The 19,391-nt window shown below is 42.6% G+C and overlaps 2 protein-coding genes across 2 annotated transcripts; one reads left to right on the top strand and one right to left on the bottom strand.

The window, feature by feature from the left end:
• Positions 1 to 2,360: 2,360 nt before the first annotated feature.
• LOC117775083 (high-affinity choline transporter 1-like) lies at positions 2,361 to 11,607 on the bottom strand. The gene is made up of 8 exons (XM_034607920.1): positions 11,268 to 11,607; positions 10,575 to 10,688; positions 6,847 to 7,002; positions 5,766 to 5,914; positions 5,489 to 5,632; positions 4,220 to 4,373; positions 3,918 to 4,135; positions 2,361 to 3,264 (listed from the first exon to the last, which is right to left on the bottom strand). The coding sequence occupies exons 1-8, from the start codon at positions 11,590 to 11,592 to the stop codon at positions 2,716 to 2,718; spliced, it is 1,809 nt and encodes a 602-aa protein (XP_034463811.1). The 5' UTR covers positions 11,593 to 11,607; the 3' UTR covers positions 2,361 to 2,715.
• A 6,304-nt stretch (positions 11,608 to 17,911) lies between these two features.
• Positions 17,912 to 19,289, top strand: si:ch211-132e22.4. The gene has a single exon (XM_034607925.1). The coding sequence runs from the start codon at positions 18,443 to 18,445 to the stop codon at positions 19,127 to 19,129; it is 687 nt and encodes a 228-aa protein (XP_034463816.1). The 5' UTR covers positions 17,912 to 18,442; the 3' UTR covers positions 19,130 to 19,289.
• Positions 19,290 to 19,391: the final 102 nt, after the last annotated feature.

Here is a 19,391-nt window from a genome sequence, read left to right as displayed (position 1 = left end):
TAATTACCAAGCACAGGGTTGTTATCAGCTCACAGGACACATGAAGTCAAGTTCAAGCCTGTGGACTCACAGCAAATTAAAGACGTATTATTAGGACTGGTTTAGCCATGAAGCCATGCAGGTTTAAATATTTTAAACAGTCCCTATTCAATTATCTTTTTAAAACCTTCTCAATAATCTAAAACATTCATATTAGTTATGTCAGAGGAGAAAAAAAGCAGCATCATCACACCTCAAACATAGTCCAGGTGCTTGAAGGGGAATTTCAGTATTTGTTTACTTTCCAGGTATTTAGTGGATGTTTACCTTTATGGATGTTTACCTTTATGATTAGAGCAGATTGTTATTTTTGGGCGATGGCAGTGAATGCTACGAGATAAATAATTGATAATAGTAATTGAACATTTACAGCATTTAAGCATATTCTAGTAAACAACCCAATTATGTAAAAAATCTGCAAGAACTAGCGATTGCTGTGTCACATGATTTGTGTCGTCGGAGGCTCGTCAGTGATTCTCCCATTTTCTCCTGATATTGATCCTGATTTTGTTCTCGGCTCTTGAAACATTAAATTAAGTTCGACAAATACCAGAACGTCCTTTTTTAAATTATTGACAATCATTAGTGTGTGATTCTTCATTGTATACAGAATATTTATAAGCGCTAAGTGGAGAAAGTGTTTCAATCTGAATTTAAATCATAGATAACACAACAGAAAACACACATAGCTCATCAGGAAAGCTGAAGTAACCCTTCAAGACCATAAACCATGACTGTGTGTGTGATAGACAGGAGGTTTATTTTAAATTAACAGATTATATTCAGGAGTTCTGGCCACTAAAGCCTCTTTGGTTCCATATAATCTGTTTTTCTCTGCCCTGAGTTACAGCAACATTTAATCAGTCGGTCTTAAAAGAGTCGGTCACTGGGTTGTTAAAGACTTCCAGCTGGCTTTTCTCTGAATTTATTCATTTGGCAGTTTGTCATAGCGCGTCGGCGGCAGTTTAGACCAAACCTCTGGTGGCGCCTCGTTTTCCACATCAACAAGACCTCACTGTCCACGGTCGCTGTTCTTAAACGGCAGTAAAACCAGGACGTAGAGTAAAAGAAGAATGGCGAGCATTCAAAGATAAAATTACTTCCAGAGCACGGATGGATTATCACATGAGCATCCCCAGGACAGGTGCCCCGAAGCCAGAGTCAAAGAACTGGAGGAACGTCTCATGGTCTTATTATTTATATCTGAAAATAAAGTTTGATCTGATATTTTAATGTATTTTGCCACAATGACTGTAGACTACAGTGTTCAAAGCAATTTGAGTACGACTGACAGCAGAGAAACTAATTTTAACGAGAATAATATTCACCACATGTTTTTCATAGCGTCTAATACTGATTTATATTCTATTGATATTTTGTACAAATACAAATTGTTTGATTCAGAGCTTCCTGAACTCTTTGCTCTCAGGATGGGAGACATGAAGAATCAGAGAAACTTCCGAGGCACTCTCCTTTAAAACTCGAACGTGACTCAGTAGAGCCCATACATCCGCCTACAGTCCCTTTAATTCAATCCAGCTGCACCAACTTACACACACTCACAGAAACCAGATGTTTTTCATCAAGATCCATGAATTATTCTCTGGGAAATAAAAAATGTCCTGTCTCACAATGTTGAAGAAAGAGATTAAACAAATGGATCTGCACCAAAATTTAATGGGTTCTTTCCTGACCTATACCACATCCTTCCACCAAGGTTCGTGGAAATCCATCCAGTAGTTTCTGCGTAATCGTGGTTACAAACAAACCGACAGAGGTGAACAACTGACAGTTAAAATGTTGTGGGTCACTTTAACCTCATTGTTTACATCCTCTCTCGACCACATGTCCAACGGAGACATTCCTATTGGCGGAACACCGCTATAACACGCCAATGTGAAGCGAATCGCGCCGCTCAGGAGTTGATCTCCACGTAAAAAATGTTTCGCAGCGTTTTGCTACAGTTTCCATGATAAATGACCTGTTTCCTGGTGTCACAGGTGTTGTCCAATCAGCAGCGACGTGTATATAAACTCCGCCCTATTAAAGAGACAGTGACATGGATTGTAAAGTTCTCTACAGATGCAGCAGCTAGTGTATTTTATTAAACGCACATTTTAACTCATGTCATCTACCTCGAAATAAATGACCTTCACGTCTGCCGTAGTTGCACCAACATTTACGTTTTTAAATAAACATGCTACTTTTTGTTCGGGGGGGGAACGGCTTTTATGGCGAAACGCATCTGATTTTGGGTTTAATTCGACTGTGGCGTGTTTAAAGGAGAGTGCTTTAGAGTTTTCTTGATTTTTCTCTTTATATTTTGTGTTGTTCTGTACAATTGTGTATAATATGTGAAGCTGAAGTTCAGCTGCAGTTTCCAGCAGCTGTAATTCTTTAACCAGTCGTTTTAGTAACTTGATCAAAAGACGTGAGACGAGCACAAGGATTATTTTGGGGCGATGTCTTCTACTTGTCTGTGCTCAGGGGTCTATTGTCGTATAATCCTTCAATGCTTGAAAGTATCACTGCTGCATAAAATTGCAGAGAACATTCTGAGCTCTTACAACGAAGAGCATAGATGTCGTGTTTTTCTTTTTCATATAAAAGTAAAATATAAAATACAAACATTTGTTCTTTAACCAGTTCAAACAGAAGAAAAATGCGATTTCTCACTTAACACGTTGATTCTAACATCGGTTCACACGCCTCGTTGTTCTCGTTTTGTTCCAGGTTCGATTCCTTGGTTTCTGAGCTGACGACACCTGGTGTTTGTATTGCGTACTGATTCTTTACATCAAAAAAGTCCCACTTCTCAGGAATCAGTCCGCGGTTAAAGAGCAGGGACGTCAGGTAGGAAAACAGCAAGATGGACGCCACAGCCGTCAGCATGCAGATGGTTCTGATCGGGGACTGCTGGACGTAGACTCCGTTTACCAGAGTGCATCCTGGGAATTTGATAATGGTCGGAATCCCAAGCAGCGGCTCTCCGCACAACACCCGCAACAACATGCCCATCACGCAGCCCAGAACGGCCCCGTAACCATTAGAGATGGGGAAGAAGAGGACGCAGACGAGCTGCGGCAGCATGAGCGTGTAGGTGAGGTCGGAGCGAAGCAGCCAGATCATCAGGACGCTGTTGTCCAGGAAGGTGAGCGAGGTGCCGGCCAGGCCAACCACCACCACCGAGATCCGGATCACCCACTGGATTTCCCGGTCTGACGCCTGGAGGGCGGAAAAGGAACAACCATCGGAATTGGCCGCTTAAGTTATTTCTCATGGTTTATGTTTTTATAGAGAATCTACTTGACACAGTTTTACTTTTACATCAACATTAGATTTGTCCCTCTAAACTCCGAGAGGTCCAGATAGAGAAAACTTTCCTCCTTAAAATAATATTTAAACAATATTTATTGCCAGTTTTCACATTGAACTGGAGGGAACATAAATAACTTCTCTAATAAAAAATTTCTCATGAAAAGATTAAGACCTTGACAACTGAACAGTTTTAACAGCTGCTTTTCTCTTCCTGACTTTTCCTCTTGAATCCCTCCATCACTTTTCTGTCGTGTCACATCCATGCTTTTTTTTTAATTCCCACACTTTCGAAATATATGAGACATACTGGCTTTGAACAGCTCGTCTGAAGAATTAACTTGACTCTGTGCAGTCTTGATTAAAACCTCACAGTTTCTCTTTTTAGAGCACATCCTGTTAATTAACTTTTCTTACTTTTCTCTGACTCAATTCTCAATGATTTATCCGTTACAGGTCCTGGTGTTGATGGGAAGGTGCCTGACTCCTGCTCTAAAGTGATGCTGTGTATAACTGCGCCCTCCGAAGCTGATATTTTATAGCAGCGATGCTTGACTCCTCACCTGTGTCCTCAGGATGTTTCTATAAATGTTGGAGGTGAAGATGGAAGCTGCAGACAGCAGGGCCGAGTCAGTGGAGGACATCACGGCGGCGGCCACCGCCCCGATGCCGACGATGGAGATGTAGGTCGGGGTGAGGTGCTGCAGAACGAGGGGCAGGACGAGTCCCGTCTCCCCGCGCTCAAACGGAGACGGTGATCCATAAGACGTCAGGTTCCAGTCTGAGGAAGATGAAGGGAACATGGTTGATTATTTTCCATCAATTATTGAATCAATATGTTTACACGTTTTGGTTTGTTTCCTACTTGTTGATGCAGCCACAGCTCCGAGGATAATGGGAGGGATCCCCAATGTGGGGACGATGATCGCGGCAGCGAAGCAGGTGATCTTGGCCGTAGATGAGGAGGCGGCGGACAGCGTCCTCTGGTGGAAGTTCTGGAGACCCAAGTTTCCCAAACCCTTGAAGGAGAAAAAGGTAAAACAAGTAAGACACTGAGGGAAGATGAAAGAGATGCAGTGAAAATCACTTTCACTATTTGCTCGGTTTATTTCCATAAAATAAAATATTGTCAAAGTTGTAACAAGACCTGGAAAAAGCATAAACCTCTCATGCTGGAATCTGAGTCAGAGAATTTATCCTCCGAGTTTCTAAAGATAAATCTCTGGGAAGTGATAAAAAAAAAAATCACGTGTTTCATGCTGTTTCTATTTTAATCTGTTACATCACTCCCAGGAAACAAAGTCATAATTTTAGAAACAGGTAAAAAAACACAGAATATTTTGGATCCAGATGGACACAAGAGTCTTTCGCCTCAAACATGAGAACCTCCACCACCCTCTGACAAATCCTGAAGGTCACTCAGGGCATGCTGGGAAATGTAGTCCCTCAGTGTTACATAACTAATCTCATTGTTAACAGATTTAGCTAAACGGTTCACTGCAGCCGCAAGTGATTGTAGTTAAAACAACATGTTCTGGCTGTTAAAGGGTTTGTCAGGTTCAGGTCGAGTTCATGTTTCTGCTGCTGCTGCTGCTTTGTTTGTGTAACACCTGAAGTTCAGTGTTACACAAACAAAGATCACAGTGCAAAGAAAAAAGAGCTGGAAACAACAGAGATGACATTTAACTCATGGGTGGATATGATATGATATTTCTACTTCCTCTTGCTGTACAGAAATTTAACTGAAATATCTCGGATTTGGACGCCACGATCTTGCGCTTGTGCACGTCTTCTGAAAGCTTTTCCATATGGATGAAAGAAACGAAACCGAGCAGTACCACCAGAGATCGTGGGGGCAGTGCAGCCAATATCTCTAATATAAGATGAGAAAGTGAGACGACCATAGGACACGAGCAAGAAATTTAAAAGATGGCGGACCTTTTTAGGAGAGAACGTGGAAGTATGTGGGCGGTTACATCGTCTGAAACGGACAAATCTCGGGAGGAGTCGGGGTTTCTGACCTACACTGCAGCCAGCCACCAGGGGGCGAGCAAGATGAGTTAGCTCCAGTTTTGGGAGCCGTCATGTTGTTTCACCTCAACTAAATCTCTAGTTCGATCCCCTCCGTCCTTACCAGCAGAAGAAAGTTATCGATCCACCTCCAGGCTCTGTCGGCCTCCAGAGTCCCGACCCACGGAGACTGGAAGGTGAAGTTGTAGGCCGTCTCCGTGATGTCAGTCACAGCCGGGTTAATCATCGCGAAAGGGACACACAGCCACTGAAAAGACGAGATGAGCTTCAGTGAACGACGGTAGACAAACTCTACAGACTTCATGCTAAGCTAATTAGCCCAGATGCAGGGAGGAGGAGGAGGAGGAGGAGGAGGAGGAGGAGGAGAAGCAGTGACTCACCAGACTGATGAAGATGAGGATGAGCTGGATGATGTCAGTGTAGGCCACAGAGTAGAGACCTCCCATCAGAGTGTAGGTGATGGCCACAGCAGCAGAGATCCAGATGCTGACGGTGTAGGACAGATCCAAGATCACACTCATGGTTACACCTGAGAACACAGACACAAACAGACACACACACACACACAGACACACACACACACACACACACACACACACACACACAAACAGACACACACACACACACGCACGCATGCACGGATGCACACCCATAAAATTAGATATTGTAAATAAGTATGGACGACATGATGGCTCCCAAAAGTCAAGCCAAATCATCTCCATTGCCCCCTGGTGGATGACTGCAGCACACATCATAAAAGCCATCTCCTCCATGTTAGCAGATGGGACATGGACCAAACCAAAAAAAATCTAAGTAGACGTTGAATAAATGTTTTCATCACACTGATGTTTGTTCAAGTGTTCATGTTTCTGATCAGTTTGGTTTTAATTAGTTATTTGATGAAATAAAAACGGGCTGAGACGTCATGATTGACAGCTGAGACGGACTAATGACTGGTTGAGCACATGGAAGGGCGGGACGCCATGTTCACTGCTGCACAAGATGGCAGCGTTTGTCTCAGAGAGATTTTAACTTAATTTCTGGAAGAATTGGGAGATTGATAAATTAAAACAATTTAAAAATGGCTGCAGTCCATCTTATCTCATACATCTTTGATTGCAGCAGGGGGGAGCCTCATGGCTTAAAAGCAGTTTCACAGTTTGATTTAATTTGATTTATTGCAGACCACAGAACCGCAGCGGTTGATTATTACAGTGCATCTTGTTTATTTACCACCTCATGCTGCCACTGTATCAGATTCATTACACGCGGCGGCTGTGACGGGGTCACTTCAGACAAACTGTACAGTTATAAAACAAAGGATTGTGTTTCACTCGGCAATGAGCTGCGATCGTCAGCTGCTCCACAGCCAGAGTCCATACTCTGGGATCAAATACATCACACACTCTCACTCTCACTCACACTCACACGGAAGGGGATCGCATATAGAAACATTCTTACCTAATCCTATGAGGGTTCCTGTCACCCACATGATCTCCGATATGAGTGAGGCCAGCGACAAAGCAGCCGTCGGCACTTTTCCATATTTGATCTGGAAAGGATCCATCATGGTCACATATTTGTTGTTTCTCATTGGCTCGGCAAAGAACAGACCACCTCAGTGACAAGAGGGAAACAGAAGGATTTAGGATGATGTGCGCTGCAGAGGATGAAACTTATAAAACACAATTTATTAGTTTGAGTTTTGTATTTGTTTCTTTTGTAAACATTCTATTCTTCTTCTCTTTGGCCTTCTTCTATTATCTCAGTAGATTTTATTTTATTATCATTAGTTTTATGATATATATTGCTGTTTTCTTGTTATACCTTTTACTTTGTAAAGCGCGTTGGTCAACAAAGTTGTTTTAAATGTGCTATATAGATAAAGTTGACATTGACATTGACATTCTTTTATTTCCCCTTAAAGCAACACTGTGTAACTGTTACTGAGCAACAGCGCACCCTGCAGCCACACTTGGTGATTACTTCTGTTGGGCTCTGTGACTTCACTACAAGAAGCACTGAAACACAACAGGATATTACCCATGATCCTCTGCTTCCTGAACCAGAAGACCTGCTGCTGAAACAAATCCACCAAACTCTGTTTAGAATTCTTCATATTTTAAAAGTTTCCTGCTGAACATTGGAGTTAAACTCTGGTTTTTAATGACTTCTGAGTTATTTTAACTGATCTACAGTTCAGCTTTACTCTTCAACGTGCTGGAGCTGATTCTGACAGTTGAAGCTGTGACTCTCACGTACACGTAACTTGGAAATACGAGGAGATTCCAGAGCTTTTGGTGATAAGGGCCGATGCCGGTGTGGATGAGCTGTAAACAACACTGATCTTTCCACAGCAGAATTTATACATCATGTCCCGCCTCCTGCTGCTCTACAGGCTCCGACTCGCCTGAATGTTCCCCACGTGTTCCTGTGGTTGTGAACGAGTCGGACCCGGAACAATCAGCTTCAGTCAGCTCCACACTTCTCACAGGAGATCGTACCCAAAGTTACATAGAGAAGAACAGAGGTTCAGGCTGAGGAGTGGGACTGAAAGAGGAAACATTCTCCATATTCACAGTCACTCAACCATCAAACTCATTTTAATCAAGCTGCTGCTTTAAGGGGAAAACATTGAATAATGTTGATTTAACTTTGGGAAGAGATCAAAGTTATGAATCTATAATCAGTAAAAACATTGAACCTGACTCATGTCAGTGTTTAAGGGTTTACGGACCAATCTTGCTCTCCTCATGTGACTTCCACATGAAACAGGAATGTTGTTCTTTCTTCTCCCGCTAATCTGACCACATCAGGGAAGTTGTGCAATCTGTTGTGTTTCCGTTCATCCAAAGACGCACGCGGAAAAACCTCAACGTCTTTATAGTCACGACTGTCAGATCCCTTTAACATCTTATTGTCTCTGTTTTGTGATGATCAGCAGATAAAAATAATGTTTTGTCATTTTAATCTTTCAGGGGAAAAAACACTTCCTTGTCTCTTTACACTAGAGGAAATCGGAAGAGGATGTGGGAACTTAAAGAAAAGCTTAACAGTGGTTCCAGTTTTTCAGTTAAGAGAACCATCATGTTTTCTTATAGTCCAATCGAAACTTACACATGTGCACTTCCTCAGAGAGAACATGTGAAACCAATTACTCAAACCCTGTCAGCCTGTGATATACAGGCCAAGTGAAATTGGTTGAATCCTGTGTCTCTGTGTGAACACTTATTTTTTCTTGCAATAAACAGGATCCATTTGCCTTCAAATCTAAATGTCTGTCTTTTATCTTCCTGTTTCAACTGTTTGATGACTCATCCTGCACTCAGGGATGTTTACTCATCCTCTGTCCAATCAGAAAGCTCCCTGGAAGTCTTATCATCCTCTCTTTGACAGTTTGGACAAGGGTTCTTCTGGTTGCTCAACATTTTTAGTTTCTGGGATTCATGGATCATAATCAGACATGTTTAGAGGACATAAAGGAGTGGTTGTGGGTGGTGCATCTTGATTGAGTTGTGTGTGTGTTTTAATGTGTAACTTCTTTCAGTCACTGTTGACTTTTGGAGTGGCACCAGTCGAAGTGGTCTTTGGGCGTCTCTTATCAAGTCTTTGCCTCTCTCAACAGTGCATGCATTTAACTGTTCTTCAGAAGAAGGAACCACACTGATAAAACATTTTCACCTCCACCTAAGAGCTGATGTTTTCACCCCTGTTCTTTTGTTTGTTTGTTGGTTTGTATGATTGATGAGATTATTTAAAAACTACAGGACAGATTAACACGAAACTTGATGGAAGGATGTTTTATGGGTCAGGAAGGAAATCGTTAAATCCAAGTTTACCCAATTGATTTATGAATCTTAATAAAAAATCTCAGGCATCTGTGGGTGTGTGTAATTTGGTGCCGTCTGATTGGCTGTCGTCGGAGGTATGCACTAATGTTCTTGTTGCAGATGTTAAGTAAATGCTGTGATTTGATAAAGGATCAGTACACAATTATGTCAATAATATCTATTTATCTTAAGTGTTTTAATACCTGTATTCAAAAGTGTGTAAAAGCCCAGATCATTTCCTGAGGTGAACTTCCCCCGGGTGATGTTAAGGCGTTCCCCCGCCGCTGCTCTCGCCACATTATCTAAACTCATAACTAAACATCCTAATCTAAAGAATTCTTGCGAAGGGGGTCACGGGTCCAACCACCTGTGAAATAACACTGTGGTCTTTCACAGGCTCCTTCACACGTTAGAGCCGAGTCTGACGGTGCAGATCCTGGACAGCTGAGTCTGAGGTGTGGTCAGTCTGCGTCGGCACAGAGGATAAACACTAACAACAGGATGTGAGGTTGATTAAAGAAAACTAGAATGTCACTCAGTAGATCCCACAACTTCACCGAGGCCCGACAGTCCATTATATTCAATCAAGCTGCACCATATTACACACACTCATGAATATCAGTCCTCTCAATACGTCGGATTCTTCTCATCAAGATTCATGAAACGTTCTCTGAGCAATTGGCTAAAATATAAAAGTAAACCATCCAATCTCACAATGTTAAAGAAAGAGATCCCCAAAATTCCTGGATCCGCCCCAATGATTGCGAAATGATGCTGACAAAAGAAATCGACGTAAACTCAGATTAATGTTTTATAATGCGTAAAATCTGGTTACATTTTTTCACTTTATATATTACGACTTTATTCTTTTGACAATATGACATTTTTCTCATTAAATGTTGTAATTTTATGACCTTGTTCTCGCGAAAATTAAGACTTAATTCTCAATTACCACTTGATTGTTGTAATTATAATGACTTTATTCTCCTAACATTGCGACTTCTTTCTCATTAAATTACGACTTTAATCTCGTTAAATTATGACCTTGTTCTCGCGACATTATGAATTTATTCTCATTAGATTATGACATACGACTTTATCCTTGTAATACGGCTTTATTACACTGTAATATCATGACTTTTTTCTCATTATGCACCAAATTTCTTTTACGTAATATTTAAAAAAAAAAGTTTTGTCCGTATGGCCCAGTAATAATCACAGGATGGATTTCTGATTTCATATCCCTCCAATGTAATGAGCTTTGCCGCCTCATGGGGCCACTGCTGCGGCGATTCGCGTTCACTTCAGTGTGAGAAATAAAAACCACTGAAGTATCGGACCTTTAAAATGAAGCCTCACCGATGATGAAGCACATGGTCGCTGCCACCGGCATCACGGCCCAGATCAGGCCCATGGAGGGGTTGTACACCGCCTCCGATGTGCCCACGATGAATCCTCCTCCAACCCATGTAGCTGTATATGAGACGCGCGCACACACACACACACACACACACACACACACACACACACACACACACACACACAGACAGACAGACAGACACACACACACACACACACACACACACGAGGACACACACACACACAGAGAGAGAGAGAGGATATAGTAGCAGGAAAGCTGCTGCTGCTGCACCTGAAACCTGAGAACAGAAACCGGCCTCTCCTGCAACTTTAATCAGAAATATAATGTGATCGCAGGGTTTTTTTTTTTTTTTTTTAGCTTGAACGTCGATTCGTCACGTGACAGGAATTATTATCACATGCGAATCTGGGGCTTTATGATTTTAACGCGGCGTCAGCTGGTCTTAACCCACTTGAGGTTCCTGATATTGTAAATGATGACTTCCTGTTTTAAGGACATCGTGTCGCTCCCCCGGCGCGTGTAATCTACATTAAACATACGTCTATGCGTATCTGTTACATAAGAATAGATGGTGCGTGTTATAAACCTGTAATAACACGTGAGATCATGACGTTAATAACAATGAAGGTGAGGCGCGGATGATATCATCGCTACGGTGGAGGGTGACTCGCCTGTCATGGTGAAGATGCCGACCACCAGGTTGATGCCCCGGTTGCCCAGCAGCGCCATCTCCGTCTTATCGCCCTGGAGCATCTTGGCCTCCCGCTTGGACTTGACGGAGGCCCAGATGCCGATGCCGAGCACCAGCAGGTAGAAGAACATCATCACGGTCACCCCGGGGATGTTGAGAGCCATGATGGAGCTGAAGCACCGAGCGTCTGCCGCTCCTCCGGGCTGCCCGCATGACACAAGCCAGCACACCCTCCCTCCTCCGAGCCGCGTGAACGCGCCCCCGCTGCTGCTGCTGCCGTGTCGCTGCGCGCGCACAGTGCGCATGCGCTGCCGCCTGTGCGCGCCCCTGCGTCCTGACCTCGACCATTTTATCCCCGTGACGTTTTAAATAAAGTTTTATTGAAATAATCACCTGGAGATTAACGGACTTTAGTGAATCAAAGACATGAACCTGATACCTGTGTGCGTGCGTGTGTGAGCGTGGGTGAATGTGTGCGTGTGAGTGTGTGTGTGTGTGTGTGTGTGTTCCTGTCCTTCCTGTACATTGTGAGAACAAAGGTTTATGGGCTACAAAATGTATTATGCCAATGAGTGTCCTCACTAAGATAGAAGTACAAACGTGTGTGTGTGTGTGTGTGTGTGTGTGTGTGTGTGTGTGTGTGTGCGCTCCTGTCCTTCCCCTTCCAGGACAAAGGGTTATGGGCTACAAAATGTATGTATGCCAATGAGTGTCCTCACTAAGATAGAAGTAGAAACATGTGTGTGGGTGTGTGTGTGTGTGTATGTGTGAATGTGTGTGCGGTCTTGTGAGGACCATTTTGAGTCTAGACCATGTGGCGTGAGGACATTCAGGGAAAGCTAGTACGTTTTTGCCGGTCCCCATTTTTCTTAAAGGACAGTTTGAGGGTTAATTAAGACTTGCTTTTAGAATTAAGGTTAAATGTAGGTCTAGGTTAAATGTAAGTCTGGGTTAAATGTAAATCTGGGTTAAATGTAGGTCTGGGTTAAATGTAGGTCTGGGTTAAATGTAGGTCTGGGTTGGGCATTTAGTCGTGATAAGTAGGGTTCGGGTTAGGGGCTGGGGCTGGTCCTCACCTTGTCAGGACCAGTAGACGTCATGAAAACAATGAAGCTAAACGTAATTTCTGATGTCAGATGTGAGTTAGGGTCAGACATGAATCAGCTCTAGTTAAGGTTAGGGTTAAGATATGGATCAGCTCTAGTTAAGATTAGGGTGAGACGTGAATCAGCTCTAGTTAAGGTCAGACGTGAATCAGCTCTAGTTAAGGTTAGGGTTAAGATATGAATCAGCTCTAGTTAAGATTAGGGTGAGACGTGAATCAGCTCTAGTTAAGGTCAGACGTGAATCAGCTCTAGTTAAGGTTAGGGTTAAGATATGAATCAGCTCTAGTTAAATTAGGGTTAAGATATGAATCAGCTCTAGTTAAGATTAGGGTCAGACGTGAATCAGCTCTAGTTAAGATTAGGGTGAGACGTGAATCAGCTCTAGTTAAGGTCAGACGTGAATCAGCTCTAGTTAAGGCTGTGAATGGAAGTCAGTGCACAGTCGTGATAAGGACAGCTGTGCTGACGTGTGTTGTGTGTCTCTGTTGAACACGGTGGCTCTTTATACTTGTAGTTTAATACCTTTAATCCGCAGACATAATCTCCTGCTGAACAGACGGGGCACAGAACAAGGACGCTGGGAAGAGGAGTGCTGAGGGCGATGCAGCACCCCCTGCTGTCGAGGGGCTGTAACTGCACGGAAAAAACAATTACTCCAGTTATACAATCTAAAGCATTTTGCTGGTGCACCAGTGTGGAGTGATGTAACTGGACACTCAACACGAGGCACCACTATAGATTGTATTTTAAAGACGGATGATATGACAGCTCTCCAAAAGTCGAAGTGTCTGGATCGCCCCCTGGTGGCTGGCTGTATTTTCGGTCAACACTCTCCTCCATGTTAGCAGATGGGACATGGACATGGTTTAGTTTTAATTAATTATTTGATTTTGATATTCTTTAATGCTGCATTTAACACAAAATCATTTCATACTCTTTCTGTCAGCAGCCCTAACTGAGACCGACTTCCAGCATCCCTCGTAGGAAAGAAGAGGTTTTTAGATCGAGTAAAGTTAAGTCAGGGTCACAATTTAGAAAAAGAAAAAAAAGCATTCTCATCGTAGAATCCATAAATAAGTCAAAGAGACATTTAACAATATACTAACCATGCCCTGTGTTTATGAAAGTAACATCATCCTGTACGACCTCAGTGTATCTACGATGCCGGCTGTGACTGTGGTTATAATCTTACAAACCTTCCTACTGTTATAAAACAAGACGTTGGCCAACATAAGAAATATGAGCGAAGGAAAAGCAGAAATTCTTTACAGGAGACTATTCTACAAACACCAGCACCGACCCCATGCTGCGTTTCCCATAATGCCAAGCAACAGGCGCTGGAAACAATAGCTTTGTTCACGGCGCTCCTGCTGATCACAGGTCAGTTACAAGAAGACCTGAACACATCGTCCGTAAAGACAGGACTGAGACTGGGGCCAACTTGGATGAGAATGTGTGTGTGTGTGTAAGTGTGTGTGTGTGTGTGTGTGTGTGTGTGTGTGTGTGTGTTGGGTGGATTTAGATTTTCTCTCTCAGATCAACCAGTGAGCGCTGAAGCAGAAAAATGTTCCTTTGATGTGTTCTCACTTGTCGGAGGATGTGAATGGCTGAAAGGCCGAGCGACCACTGATGACCTCACCTCCTGGTGTGAGTCCTGTCACTGCAATTTCACACTTTCTCTTTGATATTCATTACTTTGACTCATTACACCAGGATTACACTGACTCATTGAACTAATGTTGAACTTTATTTAAACGTCAGACGCCAGAGAATCAAAAACAAACCGTATCTGCTGAGCAACTTTAATCCAAACCACCTGGGGTCGGTAACAACCTGAAGTATTGTCCCTCTACATGACACTAGTCTCATTGACAATGTGAATTTAAATGAAACCAGCGCTCTTAAGTGTAATATGTTATATTATCACCAGTAGAGGTGGAGTGTTTATAATGTTCATGTGGGGGATGGGAGGATGAGTCAAGCACACTTGCAGATTCGAATGTCATCAAAGCCGATCCGTGCATCTCTATTAAATAGTGCTTTAAAATCCGAGTTGTATAACTCAACATCCTCTGTTCACCTCACATCATATCAAGACACACAAATTGTTTTAGTTTCATTTCTTCAGGTTTTGAGATATCTCACTCTGAGTCGTTCTTTTCTCCACCAGAAATGTCTGAAATACACATTTGGTTTTGCATTTTACCACAAGTTCTGTACTTGCGTTTGTAGATTTCTTCTAAATTTACCAAACACTAACTCAACATCCTCATTGTCTATGTCACTTCAAGTATAAGTGTAAAAATCCTGTCGAACATTAATTTCCTCTGAATCAATCACAAAGTAATAAATAGTCGTTTCTGATATAAATTCACAGGGTTTTAAATTTCTCATTCCCTGAGGCAGAAATCTCAACTTCATTTGCACAGACGTAAACCAAACATTCCAGTTTTATTCCTGTCTACATCCTGAAGGTTATTGTTTCACAGTCTGAAAACATGGTGTAATTTGATCCTTCTCACCCGTAGTGTCTCAATATTTTTTATTTACGTACTGTATGCATGTGCTCTGTTATGTAAGTTCAGATGAGATAAGATAATCATTCCCGCTACAGGGAAACTTTGAGGACATGAAATGTTCATGTGTTTGAGTAACACTGTTGAGCTGTGAATTTATTGTTCTGGGTTGATAAAGTTTTTTAATTCACTGTTTGCCGAGCTCTGTTTTGCAGAAACGCCCTGAACACACAAATTCACCATGGGAAAACCTGTCTAGTCAAATGTCAGTGTGACCTTGAGCAGATGAGGGTTCACGGTTCAAGGGCACCGTGGTATCACCTGAAATATTTAGTGTCTGGTCCGCTACAGGAAACGGTGTCAGGTGATTCCGTTGTCAAAGCCTGAAGCCGACACCTTTGATACTTCACCAGTTAGATGTCACATTCTTCAGATTACAGCGTACTCCACATTTCAGAGCAGCACCTCGGCCTGAAGTGTTTCCTCCGTGCTTTTATTTTTTTTACCTGTTGACATTTAAATTCTTTTAAGCTTGGCTGTGAGCGTAGATCTGTGGTTCTCAGGTTCTCTCCACACGAACAAAGGTTCCGTTTACATGCAGGTGCATTATTGATTTTCTTTGCATAACACAAATGATCCCCATATGAAAACCTGGCCCCTTAGCAGTACTAGTTCTAGTTCTCGAGTACTTCTAAAGGTTCAATGCATCATAGAAGCTGCATTAAAGAATGGTCATCATCAACACCACTGTTTTAGTCATAAATAAGAAGAGCATAGACATGGACAGACTGTTCCCAACGATGACATTTATATTTATGATTTTAAAAATGCTATGGATGTGTTATCAGCTCCTCTATTCTATAACTCATCCCATGACGCTGGGTCCCATCAAGCTGGTGAACTTCCCCTTTAAACAGACGGTAGTTGACTGTAGAGCTGCACAGACAAACAGAAACAGAGTTAAGATAATATCTCTCCTGTTTGACAACAGTCTTTCATGCAAATCCTCACTTCCTGCATCGGCATGGACTCAGACTTCGAATGAATGAAGAATATTCAGCTTCAGTCAAAGCGGCTGAGATAAGGAGCCTCAGCTCGGCAGCAATAAACGACTTTGTAGAAACAACCACGTCTCACACACCATTACACAAAGAACCCGACGCAGTCAGACCTGGACTCTGACCTCCGCCTCTTTAGTGGGAATTGAAATATTTGAACAGGATTTGACACTAATCTAAAAACTCATTCAGCCGTTAGGTCTTTGAAAAAGAAGTTGGAGAGAAAGCTGAGGGTTTGTCATGGATGAAAGTTCATTCCAGGTGAGATGATGATTCAGGATGATCAATGTGCTTTGCTTAACCAAGAGGAGATAGAGATGGGACCCTTGAGCAATTAGACACAATTCAAATGACTAGATTGAAGTTAAAGCTTAATTTTTCATCTCAGTCCTTTAGCCTGTTTTTTATGATTATAGGGCCACTTCAAGAGAACAAAATAATAATTTGAGACTTTGAGAATAAAGTCATAATAGTATTGGAATTGTGTTGTAACATTACAGGAATAAAATCCTAATATTATGAGAATAAAATCATAATATAGTTATCGTTGGTTAACTTTGTGCTATTCAAAGCATTTTCTGTTTTCTAAACAATTTTGCGTTATTTTTTCTCATTAAATTACAACTTTATCAGGAGCTTAATCTGAATTTAATTTTTCTTGAATATGGTTCCACTATGTGCTATGTTATGCTATGTGTAATTACAGTTCTCCTCTTTTGAATATTGAAACCATATTTTCTGTTTAACCATATTTTGGTCGTGAATCTCACTCTCACCCAAAAAAACTATTATCTTATTATTTTAAAAATTTCCTGTATCTGCAGACGAAACCTCAGGGAACTAGAATATAGATGTAATGTGTGAGGATGGTCAAAAGTTCCTTCACAATAAACAATGTAAACACAACAAATTCAATGTAAACACAAGGATATACAAAGTGTAAACAGGACAGCACATAGACGATATTGAATCAGCACAGATAGAAAGTGAGAAATACTCAATTAAAACACGTTAAACCTGAGTGATTCGCCGATTCAGTCACAGAAGTTTGTGCTTGTCGGGAAACAATCATGACGTCAAAAGTGAGACGTGTTTAGGACAATTCACATGTATGAGGATGAATGGACAAAAACTCAGTGCACAGTTTGGGCGTAACACATCAGTGACACAGATAACTTAGCACCCTGTTGTCGTTTTGTTGAAAGCCACTTAATTAACTCGTGTACAAGAGACATACTTGTTATTGTGTGACTCTGGTCTTTGTTGTGACTGTAACCAGGCGGAGGCCGTCCTCACTACACTGCGTCCACACCTTCAGTGGAGCACCTCGCTCTGAGGACCCCAGTGATAATCTAAACAGCTGAGCACATAAATAGCCGCGGCGGGGCCTCTCATGGCTGACACTAACACGGTGACAACAACTGTGCCCCTCCTCATCAACATCACCAGCAACGCCACCACGTCGACCTCTGCGCAGGTGGCCACGGTCATCAACTGGCTGACCTTCAGCATCGGACTGCCCGCCATTGGACTGGCTATTTACGCCCTCAAGAATCTGTCCAAAGGTTTGTAGTGACATAGCTGAGACGAGTTATTCAATCACATGTGAAGATCAGGCAAAGTGGGGCGTGGTCGGACGTCGGAGGCTAAGCTAGCCGTCTCCTTTAGCACGCTAACGAATTACTTTTTAAAATTTCTATATTAAAGATGAAGAGAAAACACCAGAACAACCCGACAGCTATTCCTTATGGTCGTAATATCACTGTTTTATTTTCTTTGTTTTTGTTTTGTTCAATCATCATCAAATGTAAACAATGTGACAAAGACATGAATCTTGGGTTGGACTTTTTTATTTAACCTTTCACACCTTCAGCACCAGCAGTCAGAAGGAACTTTAACGTGAGTGAGAAAATATCAGAAGCTGTGTCTCAATTCAGGGGCCGTCTGAAGAACGATTACATCACAGTGGTGCGACCATTTTGAAGGCTCCTCCAAATGCAGCCCAAAAAATGTGTCTGTTCATCCCCAAGAAAGGAAGCCTCCAATTGGTGGAACCTTCCCTGCCCAACCTGTCCCAGGATTCATATTCCTTTAGTGATTTTTTTTTAAACGTGATGACAGCGGCAGGCATATCACACTTCAGCCCAACGGAACAGCTGATGGTACATATGTTAAATAAATCTTCAGGACGTGGTGTCCAACTGCAGCTCTGTTGCTAGGCGACAGCAATAGAGGAGGGACAAGCAGGTGATGCAGATCACGGAGATTCTCTGTAGACAAGAGAATCCACACAAACAAGGCGGCCCCAGAATTTAGACAAACCTAGAGGCAGTGCCATTAGGACTTATAATCAGTGTCAGTAGCACAAAAACATTCCAGTGCATGAAGTCAGACTTAAATGTGTAACAAATGAGAAATATCAGCATTAATGATGTCTTCTTTTGTCCAGGTGACAATAAAATTCCCATCCACGTCATGTTCCTCCTGGTTTCTGACATCATCAGCTTCTTTGGTCGCCCCCCTGTGGACGACGACGTGAACAGCGGGGCCATCCTCTCCTCCAACGCCACAGACTTCATCTTCTACTTCGGTGTCATTTCCAATATCGCCCTTATGTTGTTTATAGCTCAGGAGCGACACGTCTCAGTGTCTTACCCGCAGTGTCTTGGCTGCTGCAGCAGCATCCGGCGGTTTCCTGCTGTTGCCCTGGTGGCGTGGGCCGCTCCGCTGGCCGTCCTCGCCCTGGCTGTGCTCGATTACAAACTCTGGTTTGCGGTGGCTCTCCTCGCCCCTTTCCCCTTCCTCCTTTTCTTCGCCCTGGACTCCTGGAGAGCCCTGATGTGCTCCAACCCCCGGACACCAGAGAGGAGGAGGACAGTGTGGGGGCTTTGTGCTATCTGGGCCAATTACACCATCCTCTACATCCCCTTCATCCTCAGCATCCTGCTGGAGGCTCTGGCGTTTAAAGAGGTGGTGAGCTACCTGGGACTGGTGTCTCACCTGCTGCTGTACCTCGGCCCTCTGGTCGACCCCTTCCTCTATATATTCATGACCAAAGGGCTCAAAGAGGTGATGCAGGCTCTGCCCTGCTGTCACAATCAGAAGGAGAACAGGAGACCTACTGTGGATTCTGTGGCTGAGGCTGTGGAGACGAGACTCTGAGGAGGAGATACAGATTTCCACACACATTCACTGCTTTAGTTTGGATGATAACTCGTACTCCTGCTGGATTTCAGAGGCTAAAACATAAAATAACCTTAATTTAAAGACATTGAAACCATAAGATCTTTAAAAAATCTGAAAACCAACAAGGATTCTGCTGGAAAACGAGTTTCCCTTTAATAGACACATGCGTGAATGTCCATTCATCCATGAGCTGTACCACTTATCCTTTGAGGACGGATTTTACATTTAAAAGACAGGA

Source organism: Hippoglossus hippoglossus, chromosome 15 (genome assembly GCF_009819705.1).
Source record: "Hippoglossus hippoglossus isolate fHipHip1 chromosome 15, fHipHip1.pri, whole genome shotgun sequence".
Lineage (NCBI taxonomy): Eukaryota > Metazoa > Chordata > Actinopteri > Pleuronectiformes > Pleuronectidae > Hippoglossus > Hippoglossus hippoglossus.
The sequence above is the reverse complement of the archived record's forward strand: the minus strand, read 5'-3'. Positions and strand labels throughout refer to the sequence as shown.

Bases quoted from the DNA above. Each gene is read 5' to 3' on its own strand.
- LOC117775083 (XM_034607920.1), bottom strand. From the start codon at position 11,592: ATGCGCACTGTGCGCGCGCAGCGACACGGCAGCAGCAGCAGCGGGGGC. The intron at 7,003-10,574 runs GTGAGGCTTCAT...CTTGTCACTGAG, and splicing joins GACCATGTGCTTCATCATCG to GTGGTCTGTTCTTTGCCGAG. The intron at 3,265-3,917 runs GTGAGGAGTCAA...TCCGCCCTCCAG, and splicing joins GAAACATCCTGAGGACACAG to GCGTCAGACCGGGAAATCCA.
- si:ch211-132e22.4 (XM_034607925.1), top strand. From the start codon at position 18,443: ATGTTCCTCCTGGTTTCTGACATCATCAGCTTCTTTGGTCGCCCCCCT.